Source organism: Protopterus annectens, chromosome 3.part1 (assembly GCF_019279795.1).
Source record: "Protopterus annectens isolate FY-2018-M chromosome 3.part1, PAN1.0, whole genome shotgun sequence".
Classification (NCBI taxonomy): Eukaryota; Metazoa; Chordata; order Ceratodontiformes; family Protopteridae; genus Protopterus; species Protopterus annectens.
This window is the reverse complement of record NC_056732.1, coordinates 783,885,978-783,907,241: the sequence shown is the minus strand read 5'-3', so window position 1 is coordinate 783,907,241 and position 21,264 is coordinate 783,885,978. Positions and strand designations below refer to the sequence as shown.

Below are 21,264 nucleotides of genomic sequence, written 5' to 3'. Positions count from 1 at the left end.
GAAGGGAAGTAGTCCATCTCCATTGCAGAAGACTTTGGAGTCCCATTCAGCCCCTGCCACCCCTTCTTTCGAACCTGGTCAACTCACCTAGAATATGAAACCTCCTCACAGTGCAAAAAAGTTGTCAGGTGTCATATGGTTTTGCACCATCTTGCGCTAGCAGGTTGTACAAGAAGTTGTTTATGACTAGCAGCCACAGTGCTGTCTACATTTTATAGCTGCAGGTGGAGACTAGCTGACCTCTGAGTTTACCTCGTCTTACAGCTATGTCACCAGGGGTCATCGAGTTTCAGATTTGGCTCATTTATTTTACTAGTAAAACAAAAAAAGCACAGCAGTGTGTAGAATCCCAGGACACAAACTTTAATGAAAATAAGCACTTTCGTCAGGTACAAGAACCAAACTTCTTCAGATAAAGAAAAAAGTTATCTGTCCTACTTATACCACATTTGAAATACATCATGGTCCAACAACCAATGAATTTAAAACAGTGATAAAAAATGCAGATTGCAACCTGCAACCTTAATGGTTTGGTTCTTGTACCTGACAAAAGAGCTTATTTTCATTAAAGTTTGTGTCCTGGGATCCTACACACTGCTGCACTTTTTTTTGTTTTACTAGATTTGGTTGCTGATTTTTGTGGTTCATTTATTTTGCTCAGTGGTAGGCACACATGATATGGAGCAATTAGGTCTATATTACGTCGTTGAACTTACTATTTATTGAATACCTCTTTGTCAAACTCACTTTGTCAAAACTCCCTTTTTGTCAAATGATCATTTTAGTGAGTAATTTCCCAGGGAAAAGAACCGGTAGTCTAACTACCGATCATCACAAAAAAGCACAAAATTTAAAAAACACTCGGGACCCCCCCCCCCCTAAGTAAATATACCAACTCAGAGATCTCACTACAGTGAGGAAAAGGGCAAATTCCCAATCAAGGCCCACTGCATTTTTTCCTGGGAAAATATTCACTAAAATCATCGTTCAGCAAAAAGGGGTTTCAACAAAGTGAGTTTGATGAAGACATATTCGATAAATAGTATGTTTGGCAATGTGATCTAGACCTGGAACAATCTGATCAGGAGGAACAGCCTCAGTGTTATTATTGTTATCAACAGTGATGCCCAAAATGAGCCTATCAATTACAGGCGCTTTCCTATACTTAACCAGTGCAGGTCTGGGTGAGTTACTTTTAAGGAACTTAAAGAGGACATGGGGCAAGTGATGGTCTTACCAAATGAGAATGGTTCTGCTTCCAAAGATGAAGGGAATTGTACCTGGCTGGCATATCATATCAGCAGAGTATCCATTATTATTGTGACCAATAAAGATTACTTTTGGAGCAGATTCAATTCCATTCATAATAGAAAGGAACCCATGCATTAGGGTTACTGACTTCTCATTAATACAGTTGTTAAAGCTACCCAGATTTAAGCAAATATTACAGTACTGCAGTGATATGAAAATCAATGCATTCCTGCAGAAATGTCAAATGGTTTCTGGATGAGCAGTATATGAAGAGAAGTATTCAGTTTGTTTGTGGTCACAGGATGTGCTCACAAGGGATAATTTGTTAAGCTTAAAATGGCTCACAAGGGCAGTTAGCTTAGTTCTAATCTATTAAAACAAAAAAATATCCTTGTTTCCCGCCTTTCCTGACCTAGAATAGTCCCTTATACAGGCATTGCTGTATTCTGGACTTTTGAATAGTTCCTGTGTTGCCCATTTCCTTATTTGGATAGAAGGAAGCTTCTTTGTTCGCCAGTGGGAGTGGGGAGCTTTGAGCAGCCTATCTGTCCCTGGAGGAGTGACCTCAGCACAAGAATCTTGTAGTTTATTTGCCGTTTTGGGCCAATTTCTACCTCTTTAAAGTTCCCTGTATAAAACCAGCATTGGCCAGTTTTTCGCTTGTTCCTACTCAGCAACAGCTCCTCGAGGTCCTGCAGAGTGGTGCTAGCAGCAGAGAAACAAAAAGAGTGACTGCTTTCAAGATTTAAGTATAATTTACTGTTATTACCTGTGCGACCATCTTTCCTCGCAGAAAAGTGAGTTTAAACTGCTGATTTACCTGTTTTAAGCCTGTGTTTTGTGTTTTCTCATACCAGCACTTGTAAAAGTTTGTTTGAATTTAACTGTTGAGGCTGCCCACTCAAGTGCGCTAGCCTGTGTTTAGAATTTGCTGTAATTTTCCTGCTGTTTTCCTGAAAAAAGAAAAAAGAAAAAAACAAAAAAATCCTTGTTTCTGCCTTTCCTGACCTAGAATAGTCCCTTCTACAGGCATTGCTGTATTCCGGACTTTTGAATAGTTCCTGTGTTGCCCATTTCCTTACTTGGATAGACGGAAGCTTCTTTGTTCACCAGTGGGAGTGGGGAGCTTGGAGCAGCCTATCTGTCCCTGGAGAAGTGACCTCAGCACAAGAATCTTGTAATTTATTGGCCGTTTTGGGCCAATTTCTAGCTCTTTAAAGTTCCCTGTATAAAAACCAGCTTTGGCGCGGCTTTGCGCCATTTTGCACATAGCGCAGCATTGGGCAGCGCCGCTTAACCAGGCTTAAACCATTCTCGGCTCTACAAAGTCTGCTCTTCAATTTTTCCCTTAGATCTGATCTATCCTTTCAAGTAAAGACCTTATTCTAAACCTATAACCTAGCACTGGTCTTACAAGCAATTATATAAGTTAGCACTAATAAACTAATAGCACTACATCCTCATATACTTCCTAGGAATACTCGTTCCCCTATTGGTCCTTTTTGGCAGCCTTAAAGGAGTTACTTATACTATACCGGCATGTCCAAAGTTCAGTTGCCAGTTTCCTCTCCAGTCCAGCTGGTGAATCTGGGAATCCTGAGGCAATGTTACAACTGCCTCGTGTACACAGACAACCCTCTCCTCCTCCCAACAAATACTAATATATGTGAGAGATGCAACCACATAGCCAAATTGGAGGCTAAGCTCTCTCAACGCAATACTGGCACAGCCAGTCAGGGGGAGAAGGTAACCATACACACCACAAATCCAGTCGCACATAGACCTACCACATCATCAAATCAAACACATAAACACACTAAAACATACTTGGAGGCTCTAAATACAAATCTGCCTAAACAGCAGAGACCTCCAAAGCAGACACCCAAGCAACCTCTACCACACAACAAAAAAATGAAACACATACTTCACAAAATCAGTGTGCCAAACAGTCACAGCCCTTCAGGACAAACAACACATCTGATACACTTGTAATAGGTGACTCTGTCGTCAGGCACACTGACGTCCCACTCACCAGGCTGAACAAGGAGAAGGCCACAGTGAGCTGACTGTCAGGTGCCAGGATCCACCACATAGCACAAGCACTCAGGTCACTCCAAAGCAAGTACAAATATGACTCTGTCATCGTCCATGCTGGTGTGAACGACCTGAGCCGTACCTCCCTGGACTACATGAAAAGAGACATAGAGGAGCTCTCAGATCATGTAGCCCAGACAGGTATGACCCTGACCTTGAGTAGCATCTTACCCTCACAGAAAATGATGCCACAGTATAAAGACAAAATGATCAGTTTTAATAATTGGCTAAAGTTCTGGTGTCATTCAAAGGGGATCTAGTGTATGTCAGCCTGGGATGACATGCTCGACAAGCCACGCTGCTTTACTCGGGATGGCTTGCACCTGTCACCTCTGGGCTTTCGGATACTGGCAAAGGCTCTTGCCACCCCCATAGTGCCTTTTTTAGGCAAGGCTCAAAAGACAAACCCACCTCCATAAACAACACAAGGAAAAACAAACTAAGGGTAATGCTACTCAACGCCAGAAGTCTAAACCTCAAAATGCAAGCACTCGAGGCTCTCCTCAGCATGGAGAATATCAATGTCTGTGCAGTAACAGAGACCTGGTTCAAGGCTCCCGAGAGCACCCCAGCACTACCAGGTTATACCTCATACCATGCTTTTCGGCCCCAAAACTTGGACAGAACCACAAAAGGAGGGGGAGTATCCATATTCATCAAGGATACCCACACCTCCAGGTTAGTGGCACTGCATGAAATATCAGAAACCATCCATGTGCAGCTAACAGTGGGCAAAACTGCATTTCAGTTTATAGCCTGCTACAGATCACCATCCCAGACTCTGGAACCTCACGTGGCTTTCCTGAGAGCATTGGAGAATATGAATGTCTCTCCAAATACCTTTATATTGGGTGACTTCAACTACCCAAGCATAGACTGGGAACACTATTCAAGCCCTAACAGCCTAGCCCAGAGGTTCCTGGAATTTATAAACTCAAATGCTATGGAACAACTGGTCACCACCCTATAAGAGGGGTAAACATACTTGACCTGGTCATCACAAACATGGGAACTCTATGCTCTACACCAGAGGTACACCCCTCATTGGTAAGATCAGACCACAAATTAATCTCGCTGGAGATCCACATCTCAACCCCACTACCACCCCAAAAAAACACAGTAAAAAACTTCTCCAAGGCTAATTTCACACTCCTCAAAACCGAGGTGAAATCACTCAAAGCCCCCGGGCCAGTGGAAACTATGGCCCAAACAGCAGAGTCCTGTATAAATGCATTCTATGGACATCTTCAGGAATGCATGGATCATGCAATCCAAAATAAAACCAAGACCCAATCCTTCAAAGGCAGATGTCCTGTCTGGTGGATCATGGCCATAAATAAACTATACAACAAAAGGAGAAAGCTACTGCAGGATAGAGCAAAATCCCTCAATAAGAAGGCATCACTGATCAGTACTAGCAAAAAACTACAGTCCCTCATAAAATCTTCCTAGGCCAGCTTCGAGAGAAAAATTGCACAAGACACTAAAGATAACCATAAGGCTTTCTTTAGTTATGTTAGAAACCTGGGTGGCAACTCCCAGATATGCTCCAAAATGACAAAAAATACACTGAACCCACATACATTGCCAACATCCTGGAGGACAGGTTCAGTGCAAACCCCCCCCCCCAAAGGAGCAATTATCTATCCCAGCAGAGAGTCGTCTCCCTGTCATCACAGATGCTCAGATAGGAGCTGCCCTCTCCAAAGCAAAAAACACAGCATCAATGGGACCGGACGGTGTCCCGGGCTGCATCCTACAGGAGCTCCAAGAGGAGTTAAAACCTCATATTAGGCTACTGTTCAATCTCAGCCTTTCTACAGGTTATGTACCCAAGGAATGGCGTACAGCAACAGTGGTCCCACTCCACAAAGGTGGAGCCTCAACGGACTCTGGGAATTATCGCCCCATAAGCCTGACTAGCCTAGTCTGCAAGGCCATGGAGCGGATCATCATGAGACTCATAAACAAAGACATTGGGGAACTACAGACGTTAGATCCTATACAATATGGCTTTGTTAAAGGCAGATCCTGCCTCTTGAACCTGGTAGACTTCTTCGAAACAGTCACCAAGGCCATAGATGAAGGGAAGGTAGTCCACACTGCCTACCTGGACCTCGCAATAGCCTTTGACACCATACCCCACTCTGGCATCATGGATAAGCTTTCCAGCCTAAATATCAACCCCTATGTCATAAGATGGGTTGCAAACTGGCTCAAGGACAGAACCCACATTGTCAGAATTGCTGGAGCTATGTCAGACTCTAAACCTGTACAAGTGGCGTCCCACAAGGCTCAGTCCTGGGACCGCTCTTGTTCGGTATATATTTTTCAGAGGTACAGGCCAACACGGGAGGACTATGGCTGACCAAGTTTGCAGACAACTGCAAACTGGGTGCCATTATCGACTCTCCAGCTGACACAGGCATCCTCCAAAAGGGTCTCACAGAGACAGACAACTGGTGCCAAAGCCATGGCCTGAAACTAAATGCCAAGAAGTGTATAGTCATACCCTTTGGAAAAAACAAAGTGCCCACAAACTACCATATAGGCGGTAATCCATTAAGTATGGAGGAAGTAATTAGGGACCTGGGAACCCAAGTTGATAGTAATCTCTCCTTTGACAACCACGTTGCCAAAGTGGTTAGAAAGACCTTCTATATAGCCCACCTCATCATGAAAGTGTTCACATCTAGATCCAAGGAGGTCATTGTGCCCCTTTACTCATCCCTCATCAGGCCCATAATTGAATACAGTGCCCCGTTTGGGATGAACCTTACCCGTCACCTGCAGCAACTGGAGAGACCACAAAAGTACCTCACCAAGAGGATCAAGAGTCTCAAACAGATGACCTATGCTGCCAGGTTAAAGAAACTCCAGCTCTACTCAGTTGCATACCGCCTACTTAGAGGCGATCTATGCCTGACTTATAAAGCCATGTCCAACCCAGAATTAATGGACATGCTCCACCTCAAAAAATCCAAATCCACTAGAGCTACGCTCTCAAGGGATTTGAATCTCAACACTGAAATTAATAGGACATGCTGGAGAGACAGATTCTTGACCCAGAGGCTCCCAGTACTCTGGAATAGAATCCCAGTCCATATCAGGCAGAGCCCCTCGCTGACTCTCTTCAAAAGAAATATTGACGAGTGGATGGGAGATCGTAAGTTCACTCCGGGGATCACTTCTGTGTCACTGCTAGACAGAGGCTCAATAAAGTAACCAAAAAAAGGGCACAGTAAAACCCATTTTTAAGGGGTGGCGTAAGCCAAATACACTCTGGCTAGGCTGATGAATGCCCTAGGGCATATAGCGTAGTATCAACCTATGAACCTGTGAACCTATGAACCTATGAGTTGTTAGACATACAGAGTGTTTCAGCCACTTCCATCTAGGATGTAACTGTAACACAGAAAGCTCTTCTCCATGTAAAGTAATAAATAACAGGATAACAGGAAAACCTTGTGAAATGGCTACAAGTAACATAACAGTTAGAATCCAGCCCAGATTTCTGCTGTAAAACAAGGGTTAGTATCTCACAACAAGTCAGAGATAATAGCCAACTTACTGCTGACCAGTCTCACATTTCTGCAGTGGTCTGCATAGTGCAGGTCCCTCCTACTGACTTACCTTATACCATATGCTTCTTATGTACATTACAGAGGCAGAGAGGATACCTGTCGCAGTGGGGCATCAACCCAGAATTATGCTGAGCCACAGTAATAGGGAATATATTCTGATTTGTAATGTGTTTGCTAGCCATATGCATAAGTCATATGCATATATTTTTTTTAAATTAATCTCTTGAGAGTTTATTGTTTGTCATATTCTAATGGCCATGTTGTTTTCCTTAAATGAGTAGGTGTTTGCCTGCGGTTGATTGGTAGATCTCTTTTAGTCAAATTATATTTGTGTGACAGTTAAAATGAACAGGATTTTTTTTGTGAGGCTGCTACATAAATTGAAATAATTCCAACAAATGTACATACAGAAAGCAGATACTTCGGAACTAGAGTTTGAGTTTGAATTATGGCAAAAACTGAGGCTTTGGTTTCTTTCAGAATAAAGATTAGGGCTATCATTAGGTTTAATGTTAGTGCTGTATGTAAAGATGGGTTTAGATTTAATCTTGAGCTTTTCAATCTAAGAAAGGAGCATCATGGTTTGAGGTGACAGTGGAGACACACACCTTCATGAGGACAAATGCAGGCTTAGTGAATACTTTGCTGCTTATCAGATGAAGTCCCCCACAGGAACATCTGCTTTTGTCTGGGAAGATTGTAGCTGCCTTCAAACCAACCAGTCAAGCCTTTCCAGACTGTCTGCACATAGCGCATTCAAACCTGTCTAATAGACTGGATCATTTTCCGCATCAGAATGTGAAGTGACTGTTTAATTTTTGTGGCTAAGATTGAACTTATTATTCATTTCAGAAATATATGACCTGCTGCTGGAGAGCTGGATCCTGGGCGAACTAGACATGTTCAACCTTATTTTACCGACAATGGAAATGCTATTCTCAAGATAGTTAGGTCCTCCTGAGGAGAGGAATTTCCTGTCTGTGCTGCTGATAACTTCTTTTTAACAAAGCTATCTTTGGACCTTTGTAGTCTCCAGAATTGGCACCTCATTTCTAGTCTGCCTGTTATAAACAATATTATTGACAGAGTGGTTGACATATAGCTCGAGGGGAAAGATTGTAGGTGTGGTCTGCAGAGTTTGGCACTATTTTCTCTTTCTATCAGGAGCTCTCCTGTTGAACTCATTATTTTTAATCTCAGCCACAGTTAATCTGCCATTGAGTTATAGATTTCTGCCATCTTGGCTTATCATGAGATGGTTAAAGGCAGAACTCTGTTGCGCAGATTAACCCATTTTGAAGGAAATTCATCCTTTAGTTCTAGAATTTAGTGTAGAATTTGACTTCATCTTGGCACTTCAGCTTCATGAGTCACGTGTTGTTGTTTACATCTTTAAACAGTCTGGTTTGGTGGACCTGACGGTTGTGTCCTAAAACTACTTTTCATGATGCCTATAATCTGAGTCTAGCAAGTTTCCAAGATTCAGCATTTTGTGTAAAGAGTCTTACTTAGCTTTTCTCTCAGCTGGACACATCCTCATTTCCTTCTGGCATCATCATGTTTTTCATCCCAGGTAATCCGGATAAGCAATAGGACATGTATACTGCACACATGCTGGATGTCCACCTGAGATTTACCTGATTTGGATCCATGAGCAAAGGGACTTGGACTGTCTCTTTTTTCCAAGAAGATGGATTGTTTGTTTCTTTTCTCTCTGTCACTGAAGATTTTCCTGATACTGAGCAGGGCCCATTCAAAGGCATTGACAGCCATATTATCTAATGTTACTGAAAAGGTAACTGGTCCTTGTCCAGGACGCAGTTTGCTTCTAGGGCGTAATTGAGGAGCATGTCCACTACCGTGGGCATCTGTGTTATGGTCAAGTCATTTTCAGTGCATACATTTCTTAAGTAGTTAGCAGGAGTTGTGAATTCTTCATGGGGTGCCCTTCAAGGCTTTATGCTGCAAACGCCTTATTATAGTTTTCAACTTCTTCTCCATCTTCTATTTCATATGATATAGGAGAAGTCTGCCTGTAGTAGTTTATTCCTTCCATCTGTACCCCGCTTTCTGACGTAGTTCATTTGCTGCCATTGCACAGATAAACCTCATGTTCATTATTCTGTAAATTTGTCAGCTTGTTTTCTGTTAGATATGAATCAGTCTTCATGCTGTCATGATAAGAGACAATTTGGTGGTGCTTGTTCCTTAGGTAACAGGGATACAATGTTTGCATAACTCTGAATTGCAATGATTTAGGCATAGTACTTGCTCATCCAAGATTAGCAGATTTCTTCATAAAGACAGACCTGTTTATGGGGATCTACCTTTAAAAATAAATAAATTAAGCTTATTGAAAGATTTCCTATTACTTAATGTATAATGTCTAGTGTACGAAGAACTTCTGTTATGAAAAATAAGAAAGTGCTCCTCCTTCTGACTTTCTGCTGTAATTTTTAAGGGTCAGTCTTATGATTTTTAATGCCCGGATGTTGAGAGGTATGAATGTAATGGCCAAACAGATGTGGACACACCAAGCATAAGTACACAAGATTTTTAAAAGAAGGTACAAGAGAAGGGAAAGAAGAAAGAAACAAGCTCTTCTTCCAACTAGAGATGGCTGTCTCAAAGGTCTGCTGATGTGAGTTCTCAAATAAGTGTTACTTATAATCTTTACGTGAATTGTTACTGGGATGATTTTATGGATCTTCTGGGATATGGCCGATAGACGAATACTTGGGGAAATGGGGAAGCCCACAAGCCATAGCAGACAGACACATGGTTCCTTCTTAGGTGAACTTTAGATTAGAATATATGACTGTGCACTGCATTTTGCATGATTTGCTTTGGTGTAGTTTGATGTTGTCATAATGTAGCATAAAATGGACTCTGTTACAGAGCTTACTGTGCAAAGCAATTTTTATATTTTTTGCCAGAAGTCTCTCTTTCTCTCTGACTCTCTCTCTCTCTCTCTGTCTATTGTCATTCTCTCTCTGTATGCAAGTGCAGTTCTTCATGAAAATGACTCAGAGGAACCCAGAAAATAGTAAGATACATGTCTACAATACTGAACTTCTTTCCTGCTCTTAGATACCACCAACTCTCTTCTAACAAGCTCGTTTCTAAAACAGTTTACTTCTATAAAATTATTCATCATTTTTATGACTTCTTCCATAGCTTGTTCTGCAGTATGTTAAACATTTTGATAAATTTCATGTCAGCAATATTTACTGCTAACTGAGTTTGTTACGTTTATTTATTTATTTATATGTGTTTTTCTGGGCTAATGCACTGATCTCAATTTACCATTTGCAGGCGCAGCCCAGCTGAATAGGATCCATAAGAAATCAGTAAAACATATTTACAGATACAAGGATGTGCTAAAAAACAAATATCCAACTATATATATATATATATATATATATATATATATATCTATACATATTTACAGATGCAATGATACGCTATAGCATTTAGCATTAAAATTTTAATTTATAAATTATTCTTTTGTTAAACGGGTTAGCATTACATTTTTAATTTATAAATTATTCTTTTGTTAAATGGGTATGACCTACAACTTGCCTCCATTTTTAGGAATGACCAATAAAGTGGCTTGTTACGTGACAATATGAGTCATGGATTATCTAAGTGAAAAATGAGGACGCCATAGAAAATGAAACACATTTACAGCTCAACCTTATCTATACTTCTTTGTGCAGTGAAATAAGAAGGTCTGTTAAAGAAATGTTTTGTGTTCTTAACAGTCCTCATCTGTTTCTAAATGCAGTGGTGTTATTTTTTTAGCAACCATTGCTTTAAAATATTCAGAACTTTCTTTGCAGACAACATCATCCCCTTCTTTGCTTTTACAGGCACTTAGTATCTAACCGATTTTGTCCCGTCTTTGTGATTCTCTTCTTACTCTGATTTGCCTTTTTTTAAGTTTCAAGTGTCTTTCAGAAGCAGACTTTATTATTTTCCCATGTCTGAAACCTGTTTTTTTTCCTGATGTTTTTCCTGTGGCTCATTACCTTTATTTTCTACTAAGACTTTAAGCAAAAATAGCTGTTGAGAATATTTTTGTGACTTTTCTTCTGTAGTTGCCTCCCCAATTTCATCATTGTTTCAGCAGGTATTTCTTTTTGTCATTTTACTTCTGATTTAGATAAACTGTTGTGCATTGTTTCGAAATGGTTATTTCTAGTGTCTTATTTTTGTTTTTTGCCTTTTTTGTGCTGTTTTCTTTTGCAGTGAAAGGCAGTTCCAATAGTGTTTACTTTTGTACCCTTGTGACTATTAAATTTAACTATTTTTTTGTGCATTGCCACAGTTACACTCCGAAACTGGGGGAAAGACAGGCTAACTAAGCACCTTTCTGATATCAGAAAAGTGCTCAGGCTTTTGTTAAGCACCCCTAACTGCTGTTAAAAACCAGGCTTGCACTATGGCTTAGAAAGCTTTCAAATGGATTCTTCTTCTTTCGGCTTTTCCCGGTTAGGGGTCGCCACAGCGGAACTCCGGTCCGCTAATGATTGGCAGGAGATTTTTATGGTGCCGAGGTGCCAGCTCGATGCCCAACCTTCAATGAAGGCACACCCATTTACGCATGTCTTTCGAACGCCACTCAACAGCGGGGAGGACATACTGACTCCACACAGAAGGCGCTCCAGCCGAGAATCGAATGGGAGAACCTCTTGCTGTGAGGCTACAATGCTACTGCTGCACCACCGCGGCTTCACTATTTGAAATGTCAGGATTCCGAATGCCGAGTCCGGGAATGTGGAGACTTAATGACTAAATATCCAGACTTACATATACTAAGTCCAAGGTTGAGATTTCTTGGAATATTCACTTTTCTCAGTTTCGGATTTGGTATATATATAAGCTCAGTGGCGCCCCCTGCAAAAAAATAAAAAAAGTTATAAGAGAATAGTGATGTTCAATATAAATGCATATCCTATATTTTTGGTGTTTTTTTCAACATTTCAGGACTCAGAAATTCAAATCTTGACATTTCAATAGAAAGTCTTTCAAATGTATAGCAGCATAAAGTGTTTCACATCTCTGAGAGCTGAGAAACACTTTACGCTATCTGACAATGTTTCACAAGATTTCTAAACTGTGAACCAATGACACATTATACATCATACTGGAATGTTTGTCATTCTGAGTCTTAAAAAGCCCATGTTTCTCTCTTTTCCACAATGAAAGGATGTTTCACACCTTAAGTGTTAAAAAACTTTCTGATATCCATGATAAATTATACCGAATCATGTTAGTTTAGCACAAGAAGGCTTATAAAGTAACACATTTTAACCATCCTGTGTGTTAGTTGAAACTGTTAGTAAGTGTTCCACATTTTGTCCATTTTTTTTCTACACTGTGAGAGGTAATGTTTCATATTTGGAGATAAAAGGTTGAGAGCCATGCTTCATGTTTATACTTTTTGTTTTTCTCCACAAGTGGTAGTTCATCTGCTGAGTTGTACCTCAGTGCACTAGAAAGGATTATGATCACGTCTGAGACTGTAAATACTTTTTAATTGCTCTTGACATCCATGTCTTGAGCACATAACAGGTTGGTTGTGCACATAATTCTGATCATAATCATAATATTGCTCAAAGTTCTTCCATTTGTAGGTTGTATTTCCATACACTTTTGCTACCATTTCCAAGGCAGTTACCGTTGTTCATTAACAAAAAAAAAAAAAAAAAAACTATAACTAAGATACTCTAAAATGTCAGGGCTGTTATTTCAGTTATTTTTGTATGTTTTGTAGTTAAGCTGCCCCTTACTATATGTTTCTTGACAATACCTAAGTCAGTGCAGCTGTGATATTCTGTTTATTGAACTGTTTCAGGAAACACAAGTAAGCATACCATTTTTAAAGTAGTACTGTATGCATAACTTTCCCCATACAGCTGATATATAATTTAGAGAACTGCCTACTGAGAATACTGTAGTGGTAAAAGAAAAGGCTTCATCCATCCAAGAGACAGACCTAGGGTTGACTGAATGTCTTTTTGACTATAACCAGTTTCAGGATCATCGCAGTACAGTTTACTACAGTAGCATTACTGGATTACATTATGTATGTCTGCCTCAAAAACTACAAGAACTTATATTTGATTTTTTTTTTGTTTTCTTTAGGTTACATTAGGGGGGACCTTCATTGGGATTGGAAGAAAGACACCAGATTGCCAAGGTAACACAAAGTACTTCCGCTGCAAGTTCTGCAACTTTACGTACATGGGCAACTCTTCAACAGACTTGGAGCAGCACTTTTTATCAGCACATCCAAACAAAATGAAAGCCATGCTTCCAATCTCTGAATCAGGGAGAGACTCTGGCAAACCTTTGGAAAAGAACTCCACTAAACTTAGCCCCTTGTCAAGAACCTCTGACCCTGCAGATGTAGGAAAGTGGCAGGACAGAACTACCATCACGGCAGCTGATGAGACACCTGTTGGGTATTCTGTGCCAATCAAGCCCATAGACGCCTCTAGGCAAAGTGGTACTGATGTCACCAGTTACTACTGGTGTAAGTTTTGCAGCTTTAGTTGTGAATCACCTAACACGCTTAGACTACTCGAACATTATACCAAACTGCATAGGGGTAGTCAGGCAGGCCTTAATCCAGATTTGAATGATAAACTTCCTAGGGGATCTGTCATTAACCAGACAGAACTTTTCAAGAAAGTAGTTGATGAAGTTCCAGTTAAAATGGAGCAAAGCGCAAGCAATACTAAAATGAAAGACTACATTAGCAAAACAGCAGAAGACAACATGATCACAAATTACAACTGTCAGTTTTGTGACTTCAGGTACTCAAAGAGCCATGGCCCTGAATTTATTGTAGTTGGACCTCTTCTGCACCACTATCAACAGCTGCACAGTATCCATAAGTGCACCATCAAACACTGTCAGTTCTGTCCCAGAGGTCTTTGTAACCCTGAGAAGCACCTTGGAGAAATCACTTATCCATTTGCTTGTCGAAAGAGTAATTGTTCCCACTGTGCGCTCTTGTTGTTGCACTTGTCTCCTGGGGCAGCGGGGAGTGCTAGAGTTAAACACCAATGCGATCAGTGTTCGTATGCGACTCCTGACATTGACGAGCTGCTGCTTCATTATGAGAGTATGCACACTTCTCATACACCTGACGTTAAACCAGAGCTGAACCACCAACAAGAAGCAGAAGAAGAGCTGACAGCTAAAGAAAGCAAGGATCACTCCTGTACTAAATGCAGTTTTGTTACGCAGGTAGAAGAGGAGATTTTCCGTCACTACAGGTGAGACAAGTTGAATGTAGTACTAGTAACAATAGGCAGCACAGGCAGCTTAAGACCTGCTTGAAAAAAGGTTGAGCTCTAACATACACTTCAGGGCTGCCAGGGTGAGATCTGCAGATGTTCTTCATGTTTCAGTGTTGCAGTCATCACTTTTGGGTTATCTGCTTGCAGTAGCCCTCAATCGGCCTGATTAACAAAGTCTTGGGTCCTGCATCAGTTGCTGTCCCTTCTTCCATGACGTCAGGTCGTCAGGGGTATAAAACATATAGCCGACACCATTACATCAGTCTTTCTTGCCATGCAGTGCCCGAAGCAGAAACAGTTCACAAGTGCCAGTCGGCCAACTCCTGACATTTTCGTTTTCGAGTTTCAGAACTGAAGTCTTCAACTAAAGCTAAGTACCCCGTTGTGGAAACCTTTTCTTTCCTTTCCTTTCCGATGTCAGTAAAATAATTGCATTACTTGTGGAAAGCAAATACCTCATAAAGATTTTAATTCGTACTGTATTCCTTGCCTAGGCCCTGACCACAACGTACCATGCTGTCGGTTTTGTGCTTTATTTAATCAGCGCACTATCTGTCGCCGGTATATTTTCACCTCTAAATATTTCGGTTCTCGGTTTAATTATCCAGAAATGTCATCGGTTAGCCGTCCGACTACCGGGATTCCAAAAAAATGCAAGGATAAAGACAGAGACAGGCCGCCGAGGTCCAAAACTGCTGACAATGCTCCTCCTAAGCCAGTCGCCAGTTCGCCGGTACTCAGTGAGGTGCTTTCGCAGCCCCTGATACCCACTGCGTCTCATTCGCAGGCCTCTACTGAGACCCATTCGGAGTCCGGTATGCCGTGAGATGCTTCAACTATGGAACCTGCAGATGTCTCTACCTTGGATGGGTCCAGGCAGGCACCAGCTTCTGAGGGTGTATTCAGGCCTACGGACTTGCATATTAAACCGATGCCTCCGTCTTCTTTTAGGCCTAAATCTCGAACCATGCCTACAAAAATGACGCCCAGGCTGCATTCTCAGGCCTCTATGCCTAAAAAACAAATGATAAGAATGGCTGAAGATCTTATAACTTTAATCAGGGGAAGCCAGCCTCCCCCTTCTAAGAGACCTAGGACTGAAGTCTTTTATGAATCTTCTGACCAGGATTCTGATTTTTCTGATTCTTCTCATGATCTGGATTTGCCCTTATCTACTTATGAGGATTCTGATGCAGAGGACTCTATTCCCTCTGCCTCCCCTCCAGAGGATTTTTCTTTTGGTGAAACCTTACATACTCTAAGGGAGCATTTCCATTGGGAAAGCCAGGAGGCTTAGGGATTTATTACTCCTGCCTCAGCATAGGCTTTTAGCTATTCCTCCTGTACTAGACATTGTCGATGATGCCTTTTTGGAATCTAGTTTGGCCCCTGATTCCTTGCCTCCTGCTCCCAGAAAACCTGACAGATATTACAGGGTTCCTGATTCACACAAGTTCCTTTTTAAAATCCTATTGCAGATCCAGAGACTGTCTCACAGGGACCCAAGGGCATTAAGGCTTCTACTGCTAAAAATCATACCCCTTCTGATAGAGACTACAGGGCACTGGATAGATGGGGTAAGAAGGTTTACACTTCTGCAACCTTGGCCATTAGGACTTTAAACTGCCAGTGTCATATGTTAAAGTATCAACAACATGTTATTGGATTGCTTAAAAGAGAATGATGTTGATTCCTGACTGTGCGGAAATAAAAGAGTTACAGGATTTAATGCATTCTGCTGAACAGGTTGGAAAACATACTTTCCAATGTGGATTTGATTATTTATAGGCCTCTTGCGGGGCTGCTGTTACTGGTTCTGTGCTCAGAAGGCATGCTTGGCTTAAGGAGCAATCTTTACCTGATCATGTTAATGCTAAATTGTTGGATGCTCCCTTAAATCAGGACCAACTGTTAGGCAACAAGGCTGAGGAAGTTCTTAAAAAGATGGAAGATAAAGCTAAATCTATGCAAACTGTTAAAGATTTCTTACCAGTTCAGCCTCCTAGATTTAGTAGGCACTGGCCCTCTAAGAATTGGTCCTTTCCAGCCTCTTCAAGGTCTTCTCAAGCCAAACCCAGACATGGCAGAAACCCCAGGTTTCAGTCCCAAGGGACACACAAGACTAAGCAGTGGGGGGGTTCCACACCCAAATCAGGGAGTAGTAAGACTCCCCCTGCGGAAAACAGTTGCAATGACTTGCTTCTAAAACTTCCAGCACTTCCCATCTGAATGCTCCTTTAGGAGGAAAGATTGGTCTGCAGGCCAAAAACTGGGAACTCATTACCCAGGACAAATGGGTTTTAAATATAGTGTCCCAAGGATACATATTTTACTTCCACACATTACCAACACCAAGAGAGTGGCCAGATCTACCCCCAAATCAGTGGGCAGAGGCCCAAAATCAAGTACTCTCTCTCTTAAACATGGGGGCTATTCAGTTGGTACCAGAAGAGGAAAAGGGACAAGGGTTCTATTCGAGACTTTTCCTGGTACTCAGAAAAGGCAATACATGGCATCCTAGACCTTTCTACTCTAAATACCTTTCTGGTGATTCCAAAATTCAAGATGCTGACTCTTCACCAGCTACTTCCTATGCTAGGCAAAAATGCATGGTTGGCAACACTAGATTTAAAAGAAGCATACCTGCACATCCCTATCAGGAAGTCTTGCAGAAGATACCTACGCTTTAAAGCAGGCTACATGCACTATCAGTTCTCTGCACTGCCCTTTGGCTTATCTACTGCACCCAGTGTATTCACAAAGTGCCTAGCTCCAGTCATTGCATTCTGCAGACAAAGAAATATTCAAATATACCCATATCTGGACAATTGTCTAATTAAGGCAGAAAGCCAGTAAATACTTTTGAATCATCTGGCCTTTGTTCAAAGGGTACTGACTTGTCTGGGGTACACCATAAACGAAATGAAATCACACCTGGTACCCTGTCAACAAATTATATTCATGGGAGCAAGCTTGAATACAACTTCCCAGATAGCTTTCCTCACGCCAGAGAAATGGATTCATTTGACAACCTACTTCAAACAAGTGGCCACAAAAACCCAGTTATCTGCAAGGCAAATACTGCAAGCCTTGTGATTCATGACCTCCTGCATTCTTTTAATTCCATATGCAAGGCTGCATATGAGGAAACTGCAATGGTATCTCAAAAGCCTATGGTGTCAACATTCACAGGATCTAGAAGCAATGATTCCTGTCATACCTTGCCTACGCTTAGTGTTCCTTTGGTGGGCAGAGGCCTGCCACCAAAACAGGGGTCTACCATTCACACTACCCACTGCCACCCAAACCTTAACAACAGACGCATCAGACTATGCATGGGGGGCCCACCTGGCAGGGAGGTGCATTCAGGGCAAATGGAACCCAAGTCAAATGCACCTGCATATCAATCAAAAAGAAATGCTAGCTGTGCAGAATGCTCTGACAGCCTTCAAGGACCACTTTCTTCCAGGACAATTGATGATAAAGACAGACAACACCACTGTTATGATGTACATAAACAAGCAGGGGGGGGGTACACATTCTTACCCCCTCTGCAGACTAGCCATGGCATTGTGGAACACAGCCCCGAGCTATCAAGTACATTTACAAGCTCATTTCCTGCCAGGAAAACTAAATACTCTGGCAGACGAATTAAGCAGAAACCTCATGGACCCACATGAGTGGAAACTGGAAACAAGGATTTTCAACATGTTGCAAGATATGGACCTTTTTGCTTCCCCCCAAAACCATCAGTTGGACAAATTCTGCACAGGGACTCCCCACAAACAAGCTTGGAAAGTGGATGCTCTGTCCTTCAGCTGGAAAAAACTATCAGTTTATGCCTTTCCTCCACTGCCTCTGCTCTCCAAAGTACTACTAAAGATCAAACAAGACAAACCAAGGACGATTTTGATTGCACCAGACTGGCCACACCAACACTGGTACCCCCTCTTGCGCAGTGTGTCACTGTGGGCCCCATGGCACCTGCCTCAGATTCCTACTCTTATTGTCTGAGCAAAAGAACCAAATTCTGCACCCTCAACTTTAAACACTGAATCTAGCAGCCTGGCTAATTACATAATTTCTCCTTTACCATCTCTCAGTAAACCAGTGATGGATATCATTTTAGATGCAAGGAGGCCTAGTACTAGAAAGTCTTACGCTGAAAAATGGAAAAGATTCTGTGTCTGGAACCAAGCTCAAGGGATGAGCACAACAGTGTCCAATTTGCCTCAGATTTTACAATACTTAACTGAGATGCTTCATAAGGGCCTGTCTTTCTCCTCCATCAAAATCCACGCCTCAGCCATCTCAGCTCATTATAACATAGAACCACCCTTCTTCTCTCATCCACTGCTTAAGCAGTTCCTCAGAGGGGCCAACAATCTACGACCACCCAGGAGAGTTCCAACTCCAGCCTGGGACCTCAGTTTTGTATTGGAAAAACTCAACCTTCCTCCTTTCGAGCCAGCTGCCACTGTGAACTTAAAATTCCTTTCTTGGAAAATAACTTTACTTTTAGCAATCACTTCAGCAAGAAGGGTATCTGAATTACAGGCCCTCATGGCAGTGGAGCCTTTCATCATCTTTCATGCGGACAGGTTGTCCCTCAGGACCAATCCCTTCTTCATGCCCAAGGTGGTATCCAGTGTGGCCCTTAATCAGTCCGTACATTTGCCAGCCTTTTTCCCTAATCCACAGAACAAAGGGGAATGGATTCTACACTCCTTAGACGTGCACAGACAACTTAGATTCTACTTGGACAGAACTAAACCTCAAAGGAAATCTGATCAACTGCTGGTGGCATTTGCTGCAGGGGCAGAGGGGAAGGCTATTTCAAAGCAAACTATCTCCAAATGGATAGGCCATCACATTAATTTCTGTTACAAACACTGTGGAAAACCTATCCCACAGGGGATCAGACCCCACTCTACCAGGGCTGCATCTACCTCTACAGCCTTTCTTAGAGGCGTCCCTACCAGGGACATCCTAGAATCTGCTACCTAGAGTTCTGTACATACTTTCACCAAGCATTACCATCTGCCAATTTACTCTAAATCCAGAGCTGGCTTTGCCACTGCAGTCTTGCAGGGCCTTTTAGCTGGTCCTAATTCTACTTAAATTCCTCCTCCCATCCTTAGCTTTGGGTATCTACCCAAAAGTAATGACTGCAACAGTGAAACAAGAAGAACATAGTACAGTTGTGTACACTTACCATAAATGTAGATGTTCGAGTGTATTCACTGTTGCAGTCCTGGTTACCCTCCCTCCAGCCCCCTTCTTTTTTTGGATATACCTCTACTTTCCTTTGCTATATTCAAAAGCTTTTTGGTGTATTTGCTTTTCTATTGGAGGTATAACCTTGATTTAATTGATTCCCATTAAGGGGGAACCTGATATCTGGGGCAAGAAAAACTGATGTAATGACGTTGGCTGCATGTTTTATGCCCTTGACGACCTAACATCATGGAAGAAGGGACAGCAACCGACGCAGGACCCAAGACTTTGTTAATCAGGCTGACTGAGGGCTACTGCAAGCAGATAACCCAAAAGTGATGACTGCAACAGTGAATACACTTGAACATCTACATTTATGGTAAGTGTACACAACTGTACTTTCTTCAGACTGTCAAGTTTGTTTCTTTCTTACATAACCTGAGTATAGCTTTTACTACTGACCTACGAAGCTGAGTCTTGTTATAACTTGTTGCATATTATATAAGACTTTTGACCCCATTTGCAATTCTTGGTGTTATATAGAAAGTATGTTAGTAGTTATTTTGTCACAGTTTTAAAGCCTTCATGTTGCATAACTGTTTCCTTTGTCAGCAAGAGTATTTTTTCAGGTTTCTGTACTGCCTTTCCTGTATCATTTCAATGAGCATAAAGACAGACAGAGATATGTGCTGGCCTAGCTGCATACAGAGCACATGTGCTTCATTGGCATGCTCCGTAAGCGTTCTTACCCTTTCTAAGTTTCCTGTCAAACTTAACACCTAACAACACTGTTAGCAATGTACATTCTGTATTCAGAGGCCAGAAAGCAGGATTATTAGAATATTATTACACTGTGGGCTATTCTTTGCTCATCTGTTGGGAAGCTGCAGCAGAAGTATCTTTAAAATGTATTTCCTTGGAAACTCTTTAAGCTTCATAAGTTTTGATGACATGCCATTGTTCTTATTTGTGTGTTTTTGTGTGTGTCTATACCATTGCTGTTATTTGTATGTTTGTGTGTGTGTGTGTGGGGGGGGGGGTATGTGTATTATATATGTGTGTGTGTGTGTGTGTGTGTGTGTGTGTGTGTGTGTGTGTGTGTGTGTGTGTGTGTGTGTGTGAGTGTGTGTGTGCGCACATGTGCATACGTGTGTGTCGGTGCACACACGTGTTCATGCATGTGTGATGTGCCCATGTGGAAGTGTGTGTGTGTGTGTGTGTGTGTGTGTGTGTGAGTGTGTGTGTGCGCACATGTGCATACGTGTGTGTCGGTGCACACACATGTTCATGCATGTGTGATGTGCCCATGTGGAAGTGTGTGTGTGTGTGTGTGTGTGTGTGTGTGTGTGTGTGTGTGTGTGTGTGTGTGTGCGTGTGCACAGGTGCATACTTGGTGTACATGCACATGTGCATGTGTGTCTGTGGGTGAGCATGTACATGTGTTTGCATTCCTGCTTGTACACCCATATGTGTGTTTGTGTGTGTGTGTGTGTGTGTGTGTGTGTGTGTGTGTGTGTGTGTGTGTGTGTGTGTGTGTGCGCGCGCGCGCGCGTGTGTGTTGGGCCAAACCTTGATCTGAGCAACTTTATTAACTGCGCTCATGGCTTTTTATAGCAGTTATTATTTAGATAACTAAATGCTGTATCTGTTCAGTTAAGTTTTGTTTAAGCAGGGCATCTGTTTTGCAGACTGACAGATTAAGTGGCAGTAGTGTCTGCTGTATCCCAACAAGTACAGATTAACCCTAGCTGCTGCACAATGCAAGCCAATCTGTAGATCTCCTGTGTAACCACAGGGCATGTCTA

At 41.9% G+C, this 21,264-nt stretch overlaps 1 protein-coding gene across 1 annotated transcript in view; it reads left to right on the top strand.

Moving 5' to 3' along the window:
- Positions 1-21,264, top strand: part of TRPS1 (transcriptional repressor GATA binding 1) — an 803,228-nt gene that overhangs the window by 98,881 nt on the left and 683,083 nt on the right. Inside the window, exon 2 of the mRNA XM_044067100.1 lies at positions 13,080-14,218. Within this exon, the coding sequence (XP_043923035.1) occupies positions 13,080-14,218 (1,139 nt within the window). The remainder of the gene's footprint in view (positions 1-13,079; positions 14,219-21,264) is intronic.